Source organism: Talpa europaea, assembly GCF_964194135.1.
Source record: "Talpa europaea genome assembly, chromosome: 8".
NCBI classification, from domain to species: domain Eukaryota; kingdom Metazoa; phylum Chordata; class Mammalia; order Eulipotyphla; family Talpidae; genus Talpa; species Talpa europaea.
In genome coordinates this window covers 43524876-43544609 of record NC_140075.1, presented here as the reverse complement: position 1 = coordinate 43544609, position 19734 = coordinate 43524876, and the positions used below count along the sequence as shown (strand labels likewise).

The 19734-nt window shown below is 37.0% G+C and overlaps 1 protein-coding gene across 6 annotated transcripts in view; it reads left to right on the top strand.

The window, feature by feature from the left end:
* NEDD4 (NEDD4 E3 ubiquitin protein ligase) overlaps positions 1-19734 on the top strand; it is a gene marked incomplete at both ends in the record, with an annotated part of 107860 nt that overhangs the window by 78822 nt on the left and 9304 nt on the right. For 4 of the 6 annotated variants that reach the window (XM_084240897.1, XM_084240896.1, XM_084240894.1 and 1 more), the window contains 10 exons: positions 923-1040; positions 1131-1298; positions 3920-3985; positions 7169-7288; positions 9417-9620; positions 12404-12484; positions 13183-13237; positions 13338-13396; positions 15136-15201; positions 18788-19017. In XM_084240897.1, coding sequence (XP_084097023.1) covers positions 923-1040; positions 1131-1298; positions 3920-3985; positions 7169-7288; positions 9417-9620; positions 12404-12484; positions 13183-13237; positions 13338-13396; positions 15136-15201; positions 18788-19017 — 1167 coding nt within the window. The remainder of the gene's footprint in view (positions 1-922; positions 1041-1130; positions 1299-3919; positions 3986-7168; positions 7289-9416; positions 9621-12403; positions 12485-13182; positions 13238-13337; positions 13397-15135; positions 15202-18787; positions 19018-19734) is intronic. The other 2 variants (XM_084240898.1, XM_084240895.1) reach the window with 1 other exon arrangement.

Sequence of the window (19734 nt, the reverse complement as noted above, 5' to 3'; positions counted from 1 at the left end):
GCAGACACTAAAATTCTAGAGTTGCCCTATTCGTGCATTAGTGTTACTAGTAGTATTACTAGTAGTATTCCATCCCTTAGTATTACTATTGTTAACCTGTATGGCAAGCTTGATTTAACATTTTCTTTCACCATGGTGGTGGTTATTGTCAGCTTGCCATAATCAAATGTTTGGAACAGGAGGAAAATCTGAAGCAATCCCTTGTTATTAAATATTTTTATGAAATTTTTGATCTATAGGTTTGAGTATATTAAATACAAATAGCTAGAGTAACAGACTTGACTTGTGCAGTATGTTCAATCTGATGTACCTTTTCTAAACTCAGGTATCCCCTTTGTATTATTATCCTTTCTTAGACCAGGCCCATTATTGTAAATGTTTAAAAGCAGATACCATTTAATCATTAGTCATTAAAATATTTTTGTCCTTTAATCAATAATCATTAAAATATTCTGTCTTGTATATTCATGTATGGGGAACTCTACTCCTGGGTAAAGACCAATTCTAGAAATGTTACTGATTCATGAAAATGTATAAGTAAAATTTTCATGATCTTTCTAGTGCTACTCTATATTTTACTATTGTAGAAAAAAGGCAAAATAATAATGGAATTATTTATGAAACTCTCAGATGTTCACTCATTCAGCAAACATTTTTTGAGAGCCCAAACATGTCAGACATTATCTTTGGAATAATGATGAACTAAAACATCACATTTTCACAAAGCTTTCAACTGCATAAGGTATTCTGAAAGTACCAGTCAGTGTGCCTGCACCTTAATCTATGCATCCGAAGTAACCCTTGGCTCAAGACAGTAAAATCTGATCTAAAGTAGGTATTTTTTCAAATGATCACAGAACCATTGACTATTATTTTAACTGCCTTCAGACATGGGTGATGACTCTTAACACTCCTAATACAGGGACAACCTAACAGATGCCGAGAATGGTAACATTCAGTTGCAAGCACAACGTGCATTTACCACCAGGCGACAGATATCTGAGGAAACTGAAAGTACTGACAACCGAGAATCTTCTGAGGTAGAAATGCTTTTATTGTTCTTGTTGAAAGATACATGTTATAGCAAGAGATTAAAGTATGTGTGACTTAAACTTTTCTGTTCATTTCAGAACTGGGAGATTATAAGAGAAGACGAAGCTACCATGTTTAGTAATCAGGCCTTCCTATCACCTCCACCATCAAATAACTTGGATGTTCAGACTTACCTTACAGACGAATTAAATGCCAGACTCACTATTTGTGGAAATTCAGCCACTGGCCAACCAGTATCCAGCTCAGTAAGATGCTCTTAGATTTTGCTGTAGCTTCAGAATTTTATATTACACATATTGTTCCATTCAATTACTAATTTTTACATAAAATTGTGTCCAAAGTGGCATGTAATAATGTGTTGAGGACTTTAAGACTTTACATTTATAGCATGATGACTTTTCAGCGATTAATATGGAACAAAATTGTGGATAATTCAAGTGGACACTGGAGTCTAAATGTCCATTGTGTAAGTCAATGTCCTCTAGCAAAAGACCACCAGAAACTCATCTGTAATTGAAAAAGTTGGAGTTATTATTTCAGCAAGGGGCACATACACGATGAGAGACTCAGAGTATGTTAGAAAAGACTTAAAGGATTTGGGCTCCTTAAAGGAGGTTTGAGGAGTACTGAAGGAAGTGGATCTTTGCTCTGCATTAAATGCTGTCCAAAGGGCCATGCTGTGATTGGGTATCTCATCTCTCATCTGTGGAGAGACAAAAACTATAATTAAATAAAAAGCAGCAGTCACTTATACTTGCCAGCATAGGGAGGTTATTTGGTATTTTTTGACTTGGACAATATTTACGTTTTGTCTGTGTTCAGCCATGATTACTGGTCTTGATTTTTTCTTGATTCTACCTAAGAGTACCAGGCCGGGTAATGGATGTCAGGGGTTGCTTTTCTCCTGCTCATTTATACCATTTGAAATGAAAACTGATATATCTGAAATGAAAACTGATATGTTCTTACCAAGCAAAAAGGTAGATGACATTCTCATACCAGCAACCTCTATGACAATTGCTATCTTTGGAGCGCAGAAGAAAGTATTCCAGTCTACCTTACCATGTGGAGGTAGAACTGGCTTTTAACCTGTGTCATCAATGGAAAGCTTTCTGTGGACGACAGAGTTTATTCTAAGGAGGGTAGGCCATTTCCAGTTGGAGTTTCCCTGTTTTTCATTGTAGTAAATATTGACCAAGGATTGACTATGTGCAAGGCACTATATGATAGTTAAAGTGTCACTGGGATACAGCCATTGGTTTAAAGATTGCTGATGACTGAATACCCACTATGTTGACAGAGTTGAGTAATTATAACCGAGACTATGTGGCCCACAAAAAATATTTACTATCAGCATCTTACCAGAAAAAGTTTACTCACTTCTGTCCTAGTACCTTCTGCAAGAAGCTTAGATGTAGATAGTTCTATGTAAATAACTATGTGACTCTCCAAGAACAGATGTACCTGCCTGCCCTTCCCCTTCTTTCTCCATCTGTCTATTCTGTCTTCCATTTATTTTATATATTTTTTTATCAAAGGAGTAGGAAAAGTTGTTAAATACTTAAAGGATACACTATATTGATTTTCTGATGATAAATAATACAAGATTCTATTCCCTTTCATCCTGTTACTAATTTTTTTTTTTAATTATAAGAGCAGTGTATGGCACCTATGCGTTGAAATGCATCCAAACTCTGCAGTCACTGAACAGAATAAAGTGACTTTGGATGTACATGTTATGTGGAACAATCCCTAAGAGTACTGGTCCATGAGAACAGGACAGTGTGGTTGATATGCCACACTCTTTATGTAAATTATTTAAATGCTGGAGAACAAGTATGTGTGTGATATTTCTTGAAGTTGAAACAGGAAATGATAATGTTGCTGGGCTCTGGAAAAATGAACATGTATTTGTATGTCATTTTTTAACCCAAGGTCACCTTATACACCTGTTTATACTTTTCACTATAACATAGACATGGAATGTACTTCTTTTAAAACCAACAACAGAAACAAAAAAGAAAAAAAAAATCAACCCATTGTGCAAGTTAATGGTGAAGATATTTCACCAGTCTAATTGTTTAGTTCTTTGTTACTATAAATAGTACTATAGTGGATATTCTAACTTAATCTGTATGTATAGTATAGATTTTTTTTTTAAAGATTTATTTATTTATTTATACAAGCACTGGGTACAGTCAGAAGCGCGGGAGGGTGAGAGAATTCACCAGAGCCAGAGCGGGGAGCAGAGCAGGCAGAAGGACCGAAGTACACTGCTGAGGGGAGCAGCGGGCGGCAGGAGAGGTCTGCGCGCCATGCGGGACCCTCCTCCGGTGGCCGGGGAGCAGCCGGGGATCGAACCGGCGCTGCAGAGGCTGCAGGCAGCTTCGCAACCCAGCGCTCAACCGCTGCACCACCGGGGAGGCCCTGTATAGTATAGATTTTGATGACATCAAATAACAAATTATTTCAGATAGTAACAACAGCATGCACATAAAAACACAAGAAAAGAAGGAATGTGTGATCTCCAGGAAAGAAGTTATGTGGACTATCCAGAGGGTAGATTGAGAGGCAGGAAGTGACTGGAACCTCAGGAAGAGCCTGGAAATGAAGCTCGCTGAGCAGTGTTCTCTGTTACAGAGTTGTGTACTATACAGAAGAAAATGACTTTCCTAGCATGGCCCTGACTCAAGGATGGTGGTTTTTAGAGTGGCCAAGTGCCTTCACATGCGGTTTCAACAGCCACTTCCCAGCCAGGGTTCTTTCTTCTCCCCCGTCATATTTGCCCCTACTACTTTACCTGCCATTCAAAGACAAATACAAACCTTAAGTTATTAAGGGCGCCTTATCTTTCTTTCTCTAAAAGAATCATTCCAGCAGAAGAGGCAGCTTAGTGACCTATACGTTTGAGGAACAGCCTACACTTCCTGTGGTAAGTTTTAATCTCTCCCCTCAATCACCACAACTTTCTTGGGAACACTGAGTATTGTAATTTGCTTCCCAGGGAACTGATTCTAGTACAGAATATAGGTTGTACTGGATGAGGTTTAAGGGTGATGAGAAGAAATATGTTAAATAGATCCTTTTTAATTGTTTTTTCATTTTTTAAAAAAATTTAGTCCATGTTCAGAATCTTTACCACAGTTCACTATATTAAGTTGCCTGCTCTTTAGGCCTAATACCAGCATCACTCTCCCCTCTGGAATCTGCTAAAATCTCTCAAGTCTGGCCACCAGAAACCTCTATACAATCATTATGATGGAGTATGGGGAGGGTCCACCTTTTTCTAGTAAGCAATCAAGGACAGAATTCATTAATCTGGAACTTTTAAAAGATTAAACATTATTCATATTTTAAAAACAACCACTTAGACAAAGTTAGATTGTTAGCCTAAACTAAAAATGAACACCCAAGAATGTGATATACTATAGATATATATTTTTTCCTTATATCATTGTAGTCCCTTTTAAGATAAAAGAGGGAGATCTGGCTTTCCCATCATAAGAAAGTATCCTGAGAACTGGTGACTGTGGACAGCAGATAGTTGGGCTTGTCAGTTGAAGTGCTGTGCTGCCAGAGGTGAGCTGCTGTAGACAACCTTACTCTCACACTTCCTGGTATGGTGCCTGGCAGTCTCAGCTACATATCCTCCTTACGGAGTCTAGCTGCCCTTCACTATAGATGAAGTGTCACCTCAGGGTTCTGTCACTCAGTCATGTGTGCATGGCTGTCAGCTAGTTCAGTTGGAGTTTATTAGCCCCCTTTGCCTTCCCTTCAGTTGCGTCTACCAGGCAGCCCAGCATTTGCAGCCTTGAGAATTTAGGCCTTAGAAACTTCCTGTCTTTCCTGTCCTCATCTCCTGTCTTCCTCCTGTTTCCAGTCCTATTACTCCAAGTTTCCCTTCCCTGGCTCCCCACTTGTTTTTTTTTTTCCCAAATGAAATGGAAACTCCCAGACTCCCTGCCCCTTCAACCTCCCCTTCTCCTTACCCACCCATCGTAATCCCATGCTGCTTTTGTCCTTCTCTCTGCTCTTCTAGCAGGCTGCTCCCATGTCCTAATTCTCCCCTCTCTCCTAGGTCTATGAACCTTCCATGTCCCACTTGGATTGGCCCTTTCATTTTGTTTCACCAACTATTTGCAACTGTGAATGGTAGTCTATATTAATTTTGAGAAATGTAGATTATGGGATTTTTGTCCTTCTGGAAGTTCCAGCATAAGAATGCAGGGGTTCACAATTCCTTAATCCAAAGCAGCTCACTGATCTAAAAAGGAAGAACACGGATCCTGTGCTGAGGAAGGAGGGGACACCCACCTATGCAGTTGGCCCAGTCACTGTTGACATCATCAGGATGGTAGATGCCACTGGAAGATGTACCCCTACCAGCCTTCCTTACACTTACTGTCACTTGTCTTCCCTTCTTCTTTGACTGGAGCCTGCTTACCAAGATGGTGTATTTCTTCCTCTCATCTTGTTACATCCTCCATACAATGAGAATGTTGAATTTCTGATTGACTGACATTCACTTAAGAAACAAGTTTAAGTGCACAAGAAAAGCAGCAGAATCTAGGAATTTTTCATATTTTATATACTTGAAAAGCTGTTTCTATCCTTTTTCTTCTCAATATTTTGATTAGGGATTTTTTTTTTTTCGGATTTTTTTTTATTTTTAATAGAGGCATGTTTTATTTATTTATTTATTTGTTTGTTTCATTTATACATGCACTGGGTACAGTCAGAAGCGCGGGAGGGTGAGAGGATTCACCAGAGCCAGAGCGGGGAGCAGAGCAGGCAGAAGGACCGAAGTACACTGCTGAGGGGAGCAGCGGGCTGCAGGAGAGGTCTGCGCGCCATGTGGGACCCTCCTCCAGTGGCCAGGGAGCAGCCGGGGATCGAACCGGCGCCGCAGAGGCCGCAGGCAGCTTCGCAACCCAGCGCTCAACCACTGCGCCACCGGGGAGTCCCGGGATTTTTTTTTTTAAACAGCTTTCTTGAGGTTTAACCGACACACCATAAAATCCATCAACTTTTAAGTAAACATAAATGTGAATTTAATAAATTTATACAGTCATACAAACTTCACAACAATCAAATTTAAGCACCCTTCCAGCACCCCCCCATAATTTCCTTAATCCCAGCACCTCCTCTTAGCCCAGATAGCCTTATTCAGCTGTTTTCTGTTGCTGCACTTTTAAGAAATTTCATATGTATGGAATCATACAATATATAGCCTTTGTGTTCCATCTCTTTCCCTCAATATGATGATTTTGAGATGTAGCCTCATTTTTGCTTGTCTCAGATCATGATAGCCCTTTCTGTAGACTTATATACTATGTTGTGTTTATCCATTTATCCATCAGCTGGTAGAAATTTGTCAAACTGGGCAATTTTGAACTCCTTTATTTTATACACTAACAACTTGTCATTACTGTCAGCAATGCACATTTACCGCCTGTGTTTCTAGGGAACAGTCTAGCCAGGGAACAGACTAATGGTGGTGCTCTTTATGTGGAAGGCACATTAGGGAACCCAGCCTAGCCTTGAAGTGTCTGGTTCAAAAAACAAAAGGAAAGCCAGCTCTGGACTATTTTAAGTAAACCTGGAAATAATTAGGCCTCTTGGTTTATTAGTAATAAGCTAGAATAAACAGTACCTCTCAGCTCTCATAGAAAGAATACAGGGGCAATTTTTGATTCAGCACATATGGGTGATAATTTCTATAATTAGATTACCTGGGTTCATATCTTAGCTCCATACTAGCTTCATATCTGATAGGAAATTAACTGCAACTTTTTAAACTTCAGTTTGCTTGAAAGTAAAATGGACAAATAAAGCAATTATCTCATTAAGATTTGTGTTGGGGGTTAAAGGACATGATCCATGTTAAAGCACAGAGTATATAGTTGTTACTACTGTCATGTTTTATTAGCATTATTACTCTTCATCAGTATTGTCTGTTCTACTGTTTTTTTTTAAAGTGAAAAGCTGTATTCTTTAAATGATTTCAAATATGATTCATTTTAAAGAGAGCTAGTAGTGAAGAAGGGATGGCATAGTCCTTTTAAAAAGAGTCTATCTTACTAACATTTAATTCTCCTCTTACTCTTTACTTTAGCTTTTGCCTACTTCATCTGGATTACCACCAGGTTGGGAAGAAAAACAAGATGAAAGAGGAAGATCATATTATGTAGATCACAATTCCAGAACCACTACCTGGACAAAGCCCATTGTACAGGTACCCACAATCTACCCATTAAATTATTTTCTCTTGGTATTTAAACCATCACATCCCTTTGGAAGCAATTGTATCACCTTGTAGTATACACCGAATGCTTCTCTCACCTAATCATTTTCTGACATTGGTGCTAAATATCTACCATTAGATCGTTACCATTAATACACATGAATTTCTACTTTTCATTAAATAAAATAAATTCAGATGGGAATCAGAGAGCAAAATTATCTGGTCCACTAAGTGATTTTGTAATTTAAATGGTTAAGATTATTATTTTGGGTGCCTCCCTGGTGGCCTAGGGGTTAAGTCTCAGGGTTTCTACTGCCCCAACTTGAGTTCAATCCCCAGCCAGGGACCTAACCCACATGGTGCAGCAGACCTCTCCTGTCTCACCTGCTGCTCCCCTCAGCAGTGTATTTCAGTGGATCCACCTCTTCTGCTCTCTATTCTATTTCTGGTGAATCCTCTTTCCCCCTGCACCTCTGGCCTACACCCTAGTTCTTCTATGCAAAAATAAATAAATAAAATCTTAAAAAAAAACCAGCGTCATTTTTTTGCTAAAAGATAATCTGAGTAATTAGTATCAAAGAATTTGTGGTGATGACATGTCCCTGGCCAACAGTGAGTGCCTTTTGTAATATTTCCTTGTGTTTAGGAAAATATTTATTTTATCTTATCATTTCTCTTGCCAAAAAGATTTCTTTAACACTGAAAAGTGCAGGGAATAATGCAGCAAACCACCCATTTTCTTAACACTCAGAATTTACCACCATTAAGAAATTAAAATATTCATTCTATACGCCTTTTAATCTAGCTCTTGGTTCCACTCCCCAGAGGGACCCACCATCTCAAATTTGTTGTGTATTCTTCCAGCCTAGATTTTATACTTACAGAGAACTAAAAAGTACAAAATATTGCTTAGATCTGTGTTTCAAATTTTGCAAAGATGTTATGCTGTATAACGATATCTTTTTAAAGTACTAATACAGCATCATATTTGAACATGGTACATTTCAGTCATCTGTTTCCATAATGGATATTTGCTATTTATTTTGTCTCCCTAGCATTTGAACTCACTCATTCTCTCCTCCTCTAGTAGGTGTTACAGTTTCATTTGCAACTGGGATACAGTGTTCTCCTGACCTGCTTCCTCAACCTCATGTATCCACCACAGACTTACCACTGTAACCACTATAGAGTTGCTTGAGAAATTATAAGTCATTTTTATTTGTTTCAGCTTTGTATTATATTTGTATTCTCTATATACAAAACCATGACCTAAATTTTAAATAATTTACAAAAAAAAACCCAAAATAACAACATATATATTCTTCACCAATGAAAGACTCACTTTTCTAGACTATATCAATTACTGTACCTTTTGTGGCAAAATTTCTAGATGCTGAATATCTAGTAAAATTTTTGTTTCAATTATTTTTTCTATTCTTCAATTTGCTTTTCTTGTAGACAAATTCCTCTTCCTTTCACTATTCTTTTTGCTTTTCAGCTTCTCTTTGATGTTCCTTCCAGGCTTTCAATTTGTTAGTTGCTTTTATCAGTTCATTTTATTTCATATCTTTTATCTTTTGCCTTTCTTCTTCAATCTTCATCATGACATTGAGTGAGTATTTTTGGTCTTCCCACTTTGCAGCAGCTTTTGCTTCCTTTGCTTCTTTTGCACTTACTTGTCCTTGTAGATTCTTTTCTTTGCATCATCTCTGACACAGAAAGGGTCTCACATACCACAGTACCTCAAATAAAAATGGACAGTTGACCTTTGGGTAGTTGCCACACAAAATAGAACGGGGCCTCTGAAACACAGACACCTCAGAGAGGCACAGAGATAATGACCACAATATTCTTCTGCTGCCAGTTGTAATCACTCACCTGCAGAGGAATCCCAAAGAGGTGGTTGGTGCGACTGGTCAGGACTCATGCCTGTTTCGTTGTTTCTTAAATTATTTTTAAAACAAAGTCTAACAAAACAGTTTCTTGAAAAATGAAGCCTCAATGTTTAGGCCTGGTTATAAGTATACCTCCTTTTTTCAGGTTAACTTAACATGTGGCCACAGCTCTTTGTGTGTTCTCTCTCAAACATTACAACTTGGTTTCATGCTTACCCTGATAGGCTGCGATGGAGACCAATCCACCACCATCTAACCAGAGCTCTTCTGCCCACCATCAACCACAAGGCCCCATAAAAGACTCAGCACAGCTGGTGGCCCAGCTAGCGGAAATCGAGCAAGGCTTCCTTCCTCGTGGCTGGGAAGTCCGGCATGCTCCAAATGGGAGGCCTTTCTTTATTGACCACAACACTAAAACCACGACCTGGGTAATTTTAATAGTCTCCCGTTTATATTTATAGAAACAACTTCAATAATCTCTTCTGTGTAGTTTTTTATAATCTTAAAAAAATGTAAATGTAAAGTCTACATTAGCATGCCTGTGTTTCCTGATACTCATTTAAAGATGTTGAATTCTTAATAGTATAATTTCTATTCAAATGGTTTAGTCATTTTTTAGTAATTTGGGTGATTGTCATGGAGACATATTTAACTTATTTCTAGTTCCATAATATAACTGCTTCAGAAGATACTTAGTAATAATCCTTTGCAGTTCCTTCGGCTTTATAATTTCAAAACGCATTTGAGTCCATACCTCATTTAATCCCCAAAAAACCTGGTGAGACTAGGCAGAATAAGAATTCTATTTCAAGACAAGGCTTAAAATTATTTAATGGTTGGTTCATCATTAATGCAAGAATTACTGAAATCAGCAGCAGATGAATAGATTTTAGTTAATTACTTAATGATCTGCATGCCTAAATAAAAAGTTTAGTAAAATAAAATGTAATTAGGCATGGAATTTAATCCAAATAAATTGAATTTTGTTCTCTTTTTCAATAATTTGAAATGACTTTAGTAACCTTTTTAAGCTTCTCATTCTGTTGTAGGGCAACCCCAATGTGAAATGGGTTGGCCAGACTTTGGATCCTTACCCGCATAGGCTTTATTTATTTATTTTTTCCATAGGTTTTATTTTTTTGTTTTTAAATATATTTTATTTTTATATTCCCCATACAATTGTAACCCCCTTATTTTAACCCCAATCCCTCCCCTCCCCGCCCCCCACCCTCCATAGAGTGTCTCTGGTTCATAGTTTTTTGTTGATTTTGATTTTCGCTTTCTTATAGTTATTCATTTTCCTGGTCCCTTATTTAAGTTTTCTAGAGTCCTGCTATGAGTGAGACCATCGGGTATTTTTCTTTTTCTTTCTGGCTTATTTCGCTGAGCATGATCCCTTCCAGTGCCATCCATGTTGCTGCAAATTGCATGTGTTTATCTTTTTTGAACGCTGAGTAATATTCCATGGTGTATATGTACCACATCTTCTTGATCCAGTCATCTATTTTGGGGCATTTGGGTTGTTTCCAAAGCTTAGCTATTGTAAACAGTGCTGCTATAAACATAGGGGTGCAGGTGCTCTTTGGCATTGATGTTTCTGTGTCCTTTGGGTAAATACCTAGGAGTGGAATTGCTGGGTCATATGGAAGCTCTATGTTTAGTAGGTCCAGAAATCTCCACACAGCTCTCCATAGTGGTTGGACCAGTTTGCACTCCCACCAACAGTGTCGAAGAGTTCCTTTTTCTCCACATCCTCGCCAACATTTGTTGTTGCTAGTTTTTTTAATGTGTGCCATTCTCACTGGTGTAAGATGGTATCTCATGGTAGTTTTGATTTGCATTTCCCTGATGACAAGTGATGTTGAACATTTTTTTCATATGCCTGTTGGCCATTTGCATTTCCTCTTCAAAGAAGTTTCTTTTTAGCGCTTCTACCCATTTTTTGACAGGATTATTTTCTTTGTTGTTGTTGAGTCTCATCAGCTCTTTGCAGATTTTTGTGATCAGTCCTTTATCATTAGTGTTGTGTGCAAAAATGTTCTCCCAGTTGGTGGGGTTTCTCTTTGTTTTTGTTATTGTCTCTTTTGCTGTGCAGAAGCTCTTTAATTTGATGTAGTCCCAGCTGTTGATCTTTGCCGTCACTATCACTGCTTTGGGTGATGTGTCTGTAAAGATGTCTTTGAGGTGCATATCATGTAGTGTTTTGCCTATATTTCCTTCTATGTATTTTATGGTTTCAGGTCTTATGTCTAGTTCTTTAATCCATTTTGAGTTGATTTTTTTGTATGGGGTGAGGTAGTGGTCAAGCTTCATTCTTTTGCATGTAGCAAACCAGTTTTCCAAACACCATTTATTGAACAAACTTTCTTTGCTCCAACTGCATAGGCTTTAAAGGGACTTAAAATGAGACTCAACTGCAGGCACACACAAAAAGATTAATAAAGGGTTTATTTACAAAAAGGGGAAATGAAGACAGGAATAACTCAGGGAGAAAGAGAGAGAAAGATAAATTGGTGAATGTACCTACCAGTTCTGCTAAACTGGAATCCCAGTAGCACACTGAAAGCTGGCAAAAAACCAAGCGCCACCCCCAAGGCCCACATGCTTGGGTTATATACCAAGCCTGGCTGCTTAGCTCCACCCTCAGTACACAGCAATCCTCCCTTCGGTGGTGATGATGACATTATGGGATTTGTAGTCCTTGGTGTCTAGGATCTCATTGCTCTGGGATGGGGGTGAAGTCTATAAACCTGTGTTTGTGGAGTTCATTCAGGCCAACCTTTTCCCCCGACAGTTCTTTTAGAATATTAATAAATCCGCATTCTGATAGATAAGTATCAGAAAGCATGTTCATGAACTCAGAAATAACATTTGATCCAGTTTATGTCCCATTCTTTCACCAGTATTTATTTAGAGCAGGAGAGCCTCATATAGTAATTCAGTCCCTAATGAGTGGGGCAAATACTGTAAATGGTTTCTGTGAAAGAGATTAAGTTATTTCTGATCTTACTCTGAAAGCTGAGAACTGAATTTTATAGCCTGAAAATGATAGATTTCAGAAGAAGAAATTAGCATTTCACAGATGAAGCAAATGAAATAAAAATGGACTTTTGAAATAGAATATTTTAAATAGCTATCATATTAAAAAATATACTGACTTTCTGATAAAATGTATATGTTGTTTTCTTAATTTTTTTTCCTACAAAAAAAGGAAGATCCAAGACTAAAAATTCCAGTTCATCTGAGAGGAAAGACATCGCTTGATACTTCCAATGATCTAGGGCCATTACCTGTAAGTTTATATAATGGATAGTGATTTAACTTGACTATCTCAAACATTTTGCATTTTGGAATAAAAAAAAACTAGTTCTTTTTTTTTTTTTTTTGGCTGAAACCATCATTTTACATCCTTGTTAATATTTTGATAGTATAGGATTTCCCCCCTTAGGTGTTGTCACCATAGCACTCCTCCACCAAAGCACCCTTAGTCCTCCACCGTAGTCCTTTGTGCTCTCCTCCCTCCCTCTCCCCCACCTAACCTCCACTCCCCCCACCTCCATTCTTATCCCTCTGGATATCTGAGATCTATGGTCATCTTTCAGTAGTTTGTTTTAATGTTTGTCTTTGTCTGACCCTTTGATTTCTCTATATTCCACATGTAAGTGACCAGTACAAATAAATAAATAAGTAAATACCATCAATATTTGTCTTTCTCTTTCTGGCTTATTCCACTTAGCATAATCCTTCCAGCTCATTCCATGTGGCTGCAAATGACATGAGTTTATCTTATTTTGATTGCTGTGTATTCCAGTGAGAACACGAGTTCTTTAAAACCATAATATTTGTGTTGATACCTTCTATAAAGAATGGAACTTGCAAATTTAATTATGCATTTTTGCAAATTACAAATGGCATATAACCAATGTCATTTTTCTACCCATACTTCTAGAACCCTTTTCTAAAATAATTGAAATAATTTCTTCATTATAGCCAGGGTGGGAAGAGAGAACTCACACAGATGGAAGAATCTTCTACATAAATCACAGTATGTGAATATGAATTTTCATTACACAATTTTTTTGCAATATTGAATATTGTGCATGAGAATAAAGAATCAGTTTCTCTCTCTTTCTCTCTCTTTCCAGACATAAAAAGAACACAATGGGAAGATCCTCGTTTGCAGAATGTTGCAATAACTGGACCAGTAAGTCTCTTAGTATGTCTTCTCTGATGGAATTGTCTCTCATGTGTCTCTTCAGTGGTGAATGGTCAAGGGCATAACCCTGCAGTCATTGAGAGGAAAGCACATTCGCAAGTCTCTCCCCTCCCACACCCCAGTAATTTGAAAAGTATTATATGACGTTATCTTAACCCTATGTAATAGTGGGCCAGTCAGCTACCCCCTCTCCTCCTCCTGGTACTTGCCATTGTTTGAAAAGATCTTTGCAGTCCTCAACAGATCAGAGGGGAGCCAAGGGTGTATCTGGTGAGGAAGCAGACAGTGCCCTATCAAGCATAAGGGTCATGTCTTGAACTTCTTAGCAGTTAGTGTAAATGACTGGTAATGAGTATAAATATTGCCATGTATGATATTTACACTACTCTTGAGTCAGGTTAGTGATAGGGAAAACATTCTTATTTACATAGCTACTTTTCCCATTTTTAGCTTTCTAAATTTGTTTTTTTTTTGTTTTTTTAACATTTATCATTTAAAAAAATTTTTTAGACAATATTTGCTTTCCCCCACCCCCTCAGATTGAGTCCCCATAGAATTTCCTTCCCAAAGCATCCATGCACCATCACCACAGTCCCCTGTGCTCCTCCCTCCCTTCCTCTGATCCCTCTCCCTCCTCTTCCCCTGCAGTATGTCTCTGATTTATAATTGTCTGTTTTTGCTTTGTTGTGTTTTTTTACTGTTATTATTATTTTTTTATACTGATGTCTTATTTGGTTCTCCTATATTCCTGTTATAAGTGAAACCATTCAATATTTTTCTTTTTCCTTCTGGCTTATTTCACTGAGCATAGTTCCTTCTAGCTCCATCCACGTTGCTGCGAATGGCATGAGTTTATCTTTTTTTGATTGCTGAATAATATTCCATTGTGTATATGTACCACATCTTCTTGATCCATTCATCTATTTTTGGGCATTTGGGTTGTTTCCAGGTTTTACCTATTGTAAATAGTGCTGCAATAAACATAGGGGTACAGGTGCTCTTTTGAATCACTGTTTTTGTGTCCTCTGGGTAGATCCCTAGTAGTGGAATTGCCACATCATGTGGTAGCTCCATTTTTAGTAGACTGAGGAACCTCCAGACAGCTTTCCCCAGAGATTGGACCAGTTTGCACTCCCACCAGCAATGTAGGAGAGTTCCTTTTTCACCACATGCTCACCAACATTTGTTGTTGCTTGTTGTTTTTTTGTTATGTGAGCTTTCTAAATTTTAATTGATTTCTAATTCACAAGAATAGGTAAAATTGAAGGTATAGTTTTAAGATTTTCTTTAGTGTTAATGTTTAGTTTTTTTTAAATAATGGATAAAAAAGGCTACTCCTTTAAAGCTCACGGAAAAAGTACGTTTTTCAAATTGTTCCCATAATGGAGAAATCGCTTTGAAAGTCTCTTTAGAAATGGAAATTTTCATTTCTAATATTTCTCTACTTGGAAGAAATTTCCTGTTTCTGGCATTTTGCATTTCAAGAATATTGTGTGATGAAAATTACAGCCATAGGAATTGCTGGATACAAATTTATCTTAAATAGAGAAATTATAATTTTTAAAGTTTTGCATTTGTTTTTCTTCAAATTGAACTTTTCTTTCCAAATAGTTTCTCTTAATGCCTTTAACTTATGTTCATAAAATACACAGAGGGGAACTTTTTAAATTGTTCCAGAGTAAAAACAACCTTAACCTTATTTATTTTTCCAAAAATTTCAACTCAAGGCAGTGCCCTACTCCAGGGATTACAAAAGAAAGTATGAGTTCTTCCGAAGAAAGTTGAAGAAGCAGGTCAGTGATACTACAATAAGTACTTAGAATGATTGTTACTTAGACTGAAAGGAATGGAAAATGCATTTTAAAAATAGAGAATGATTTCTATATTTGTGACAATGTTGTATCATTTCTTACAGGAAAAGGATGCTTATCTTTTGGGTATTTGTTATGTCATTGGAGACCACAATTAGTTTATGTCTTTATTTTTTAAGATACCTTGTTTTATATATATATATGTAAGTAGCATTGTTTTCCTTTAAGAGTTCTAACCTAGTTTCCTAATGAGATCTGTGGGTGTGGGCTTTGTACAGTCTGAGCAAGTAACTCAGGAGATTATTTTCTGTCTAGTCTTTGTGTAAGAGGACTCTCTAGGTTCCTTTTCTACTTTAATTGCTCATTTCCACCAAGTCATTCTTTCTCTACAGCTTCAAATATAACATATCTGCATAATTAAGAAATACAATAATGATCAAAACAGTGTACTTTTTACTTGTCTTTTTTTTAATCAGATATGTTCATTGCAGGTTATTCCAACAACACAAATTCAAGGTTTGGAATGAAATTTACCTTCTGCCCATACATTTCATTTCTGTTTTTGAAGGCTGTTTTTAATGCCTTAATTGCTCATGCTTTCCCTGTAGTTTGGGAATGTTACCACTAGGTGGCTATATTGGGTTACACTTTCTTGCCTTTTAAGCAGGATGCCTGCTTTTCCAAAGTTTCAAGATGGTGGGTTTGCTGCACATATGTTTTCATCCAAAATTTAACAAAAATGAAATAATGTAGTTGTTTTTGTCAATTATTTTATGCCCTAATGATGTTCTAAAATATCAGCAACATCTTAAATTCATCTTAAATAACTATGGCAACATTGCTCTGGAGATTTGTTCATCTGTTTCCATGCTTTAGGATTTTAAATCTTTGTTGATTAATTTTCTGGTAAACATTTTTATTCTTAATGAAAATGTGCTGGTGGAATAGAAACTCTAGCTTCCTCACTTGCCACTCTGGACACATACATACACTTTACTATCTAATTACTGATATCTTCAAATGGCAGGCGATATGGAGCAAGGCCTTTATAAACAGGTTGCAGAACACAAAAAATCATAATGAAAGAAATAATGTTTATTGAGCTCTTGGAACATCCCAACATTCTTGGTAAATTGCATGTATTATTTGTGTAATCTCTGCAATAACTAAAAGAAAGGGACTGTTACTCTGACATTTTACAGGTGAGAAAACTGAGGCACAGGACATTAGGTAATGTGGTCAAGTCCCTTGGTTACTAATGGTTAGACCAGGTTCAAACCAAGTGCTCTAGCTTCAGAGTCCACACTCTTAACCAACATTACATGTCATATTGATGATTAAGAGAGAAAATTTGTGAGGAAGTAATCCAGAATGCAACAAAGGCATCTTTCAATAAAAATAGTAAAGGAAGGTTAAGAGACAGGGATTTCATTTGGAGACTCAAATGCCTGTCAAAGAGGCTGAAAATCTAAATCTTCTGTTTAAAAAAAAAGTCCCAATCTTAAAAAATTAAATCCATATCTAGACATATCACAACAAAGAGTAGAACACCAATACATGGATAAAAAATTAAAACCAGTGCTATAAATAAAGGCTGAAACTGTTTCTAACCTTTTCCTCTGCCTTATTCTCAACATCTCACTAGGTAGGAATAATGATGACTTAACAATGTGGCATGTAAAGCATGAAACACATTTCCTAGTAATTCCTGAAACAGCTCTATGAGGGTAGATATTGTTACTCCCCTATAGTGTTTATGAGAAAGCTAAGCCTCAAAAAAGATGTGTGAGATAGAGCTGGAATTTGAGCATAAAGCCACTGGACTCTAAAGTCCATGCCTGCCTTGCTTCATTACTCAGTGCAAATGTGAAAGTTGTCCCTCCATTGTTTTCCTCCCATTGCTGTTGCTCACTCATAGCTCCATTCATCTGCTCTTACACAGTCTATTTCAGGGGTTTTTAACTTACCAGCATGTCTTTTGTCTCTCCTGCTTAAAACTACCCTTTGTACTCCCCATCAGTGTCTGAGAGCACAGCAGTCTGCGCAGATCCACAAAGCCACTCTCTTTCTAGCCAACATTCACACTTGCTGTACTGGTCCCAGAGTCCTTTTCTCCATTTTCTTCTCTCACTAAAATCCCTTCCTCTCTTCCTTCCTCTTTCCCTTCCTCTCTTCCTTCTATTCTCTCTAGCTGTTAAATAGGTTAGACCTCTCTTGGGTGCTAGTTTTCTTAGCCTGCCTTCCCCTCTTATCAGGACTTCTTTCTCCTGAAAACTCTTGACTGCCCCACTTGCAACTAATAGCTCAGTTTTTATTCCCCACAAAGCATTGCTTATATCTCTAGTATGAGCAATTTTCCTGGTCTTTAAAGTCTCAGAATTAGTCATGTTTACAAATGTTTCTCAAATCCACATCAGCTCCTTGAGGACATGACCATATCTTATGCGGTGTTTTTATTCCCCTCTCCTCATATCCCTAGCCCCACCATAGTGCCTAACTAGCATGGGGCCTGGCCCAGAGCAGGCTTCAGTGAATGCTTTGTAACTTACCTATGCTGCTTGCCTCATGTCTAGTCTAAAATTGGTTTTCTCTAATCTTGCCTCTTTTTTTTAAAATTTTGCATAAGCAGCAACAAAAACTGCTTATATAGCTTATATAAACTCCTTATATCCTGTTTCTCTAGGGCTTTCCATTTTTCCTAAATGTAGAGAGTGGAATCGATATTTTTTTCCCCCTAGAGCTAACCCTCTTTTCTCTTTCTTGAAGTGAAAAATTAATGATAAGGTGGTTTCTCTTAACTGGTTCACTTGAATGTTAAATATGAAACATTCAAGAATATTCATATGTTTATAAAATTTATAATAAATTCTGCTTAAAAGCATAGTTATCCACATTTGTCACATCTGCAAAGATCATGCAGTAGATTAGTGAGACAATGTAACTCATGAGTTAAGAGCAAAGACTCTGGAGCTAAGACTTTTTTAACTTCTATCTTCACTTTCATCATCCCATAAATTAGAAATGATAATAGTAGCTTCGTCATAGTGTTGTTTGGAGGAGTACCTTACTTAACCCATTAAAATGCTTGGAACAGTATATGGCACTGCCTGTGAATTTGTTAATGCATATTAATGAATGAACCAGGATAAGTTCCTAAGAGGGAAGACCTCTCTTGGGTATTTGAAACTTGAAAAAAGTTTCAAGCTTTTTCAAGGAAAAAAATTTGGACCAACAGGCAGTATGCAGTGGCTTAACTGTAAGTTACTATGGTCTTCACTGGCATTTACTATGGAAAAAACTGTTCATGAGCATTATTTATCACCATTAAAAGGTTCTTATTCAGATATGAAATAAATCATAAGTCTGTACTATTAAATGATTAAAGAAAATGCACAAGTTATTTCATGTCCTAGAGGAAATACAGACAATATGCCTAGTCACGTTTTCTCTAATAAAGGGTTTTGGGTACAAGGTAAAGTACAGTGAATTTTGTAACTTTCACAGTAGATAAATGTGCCATCACATTGAATTGATTTAAAACTTAAGTCTCTCTTCTCTGGGTTTTCAGAATGACATTCCAAACAAATTTGAAATGAAACTTCGCCGTGCAACTGTCCTTGAGGATTCTTACAGAAGAATCATGGGGGTCAAGAGAGCAGACTTCCTTAAGGCTCGACTGTGGATCGAGTTTGATGGTGAGAAAGGATTAGATTACGGAGGAGTCGCCAGAGAGTGGTTCTTCCTCATCTCAAAGGAAATGTTTAACCCTTATTATGGGTTGTTTGAATATTCTGCCACGTAAGTACCTTTACAATGACTGTATATAGAAAAAAAAAATCACTGTATTTTGAAAGTAACAGAGTTGTATGATATAAGGAAAATATATCTTACAATGTGCCAGAAAAGGGAGATTTTAGTTAATGGAATTCAGAAATAACAATTTTTTAATTGTGATAATATATATCTAATATAAAATTTACCACTCTAAGTATACAGTTCAGTAGCATTAAGTCCATTCACATTCCAAGTACATTCACTTTCACTACTATCATCATCCATCTCCAGAATTTTCCAGCATTCCTAACTGAAGTTCTGTACCCATTTAACACTGACTTCCCCATTCCCTGGCAAGCATCATTCCAATTTCTGTCTCTCTGAATTTGAGTACTCGGAGTATACCTCATTCAAGTGGAATCATGTAATATTTGTCCTTCTGTGACTGATTTCTTTCACTTAACATAATGTCATTCAAGTACATCCATGTGTCAGAATTTCCTGCCCTTTTTTAAGGCTGAATTATGCTCCATTTTACCACATTTTGTTTATCCATCAGCACACAGTTTATCCATTACCACATTTTGTTTACCTGTCAGCAGACATTTGGGTTGTTTTCATCTTTGACAGAAATATATATTTTTTAAACCATTAAATCCAGCAGTCTAATGTGCTTCTAATAAAAGGAAACAACTCAAAAAGTGGAATGTAATATATAATGACATATCATATTAAAATTTT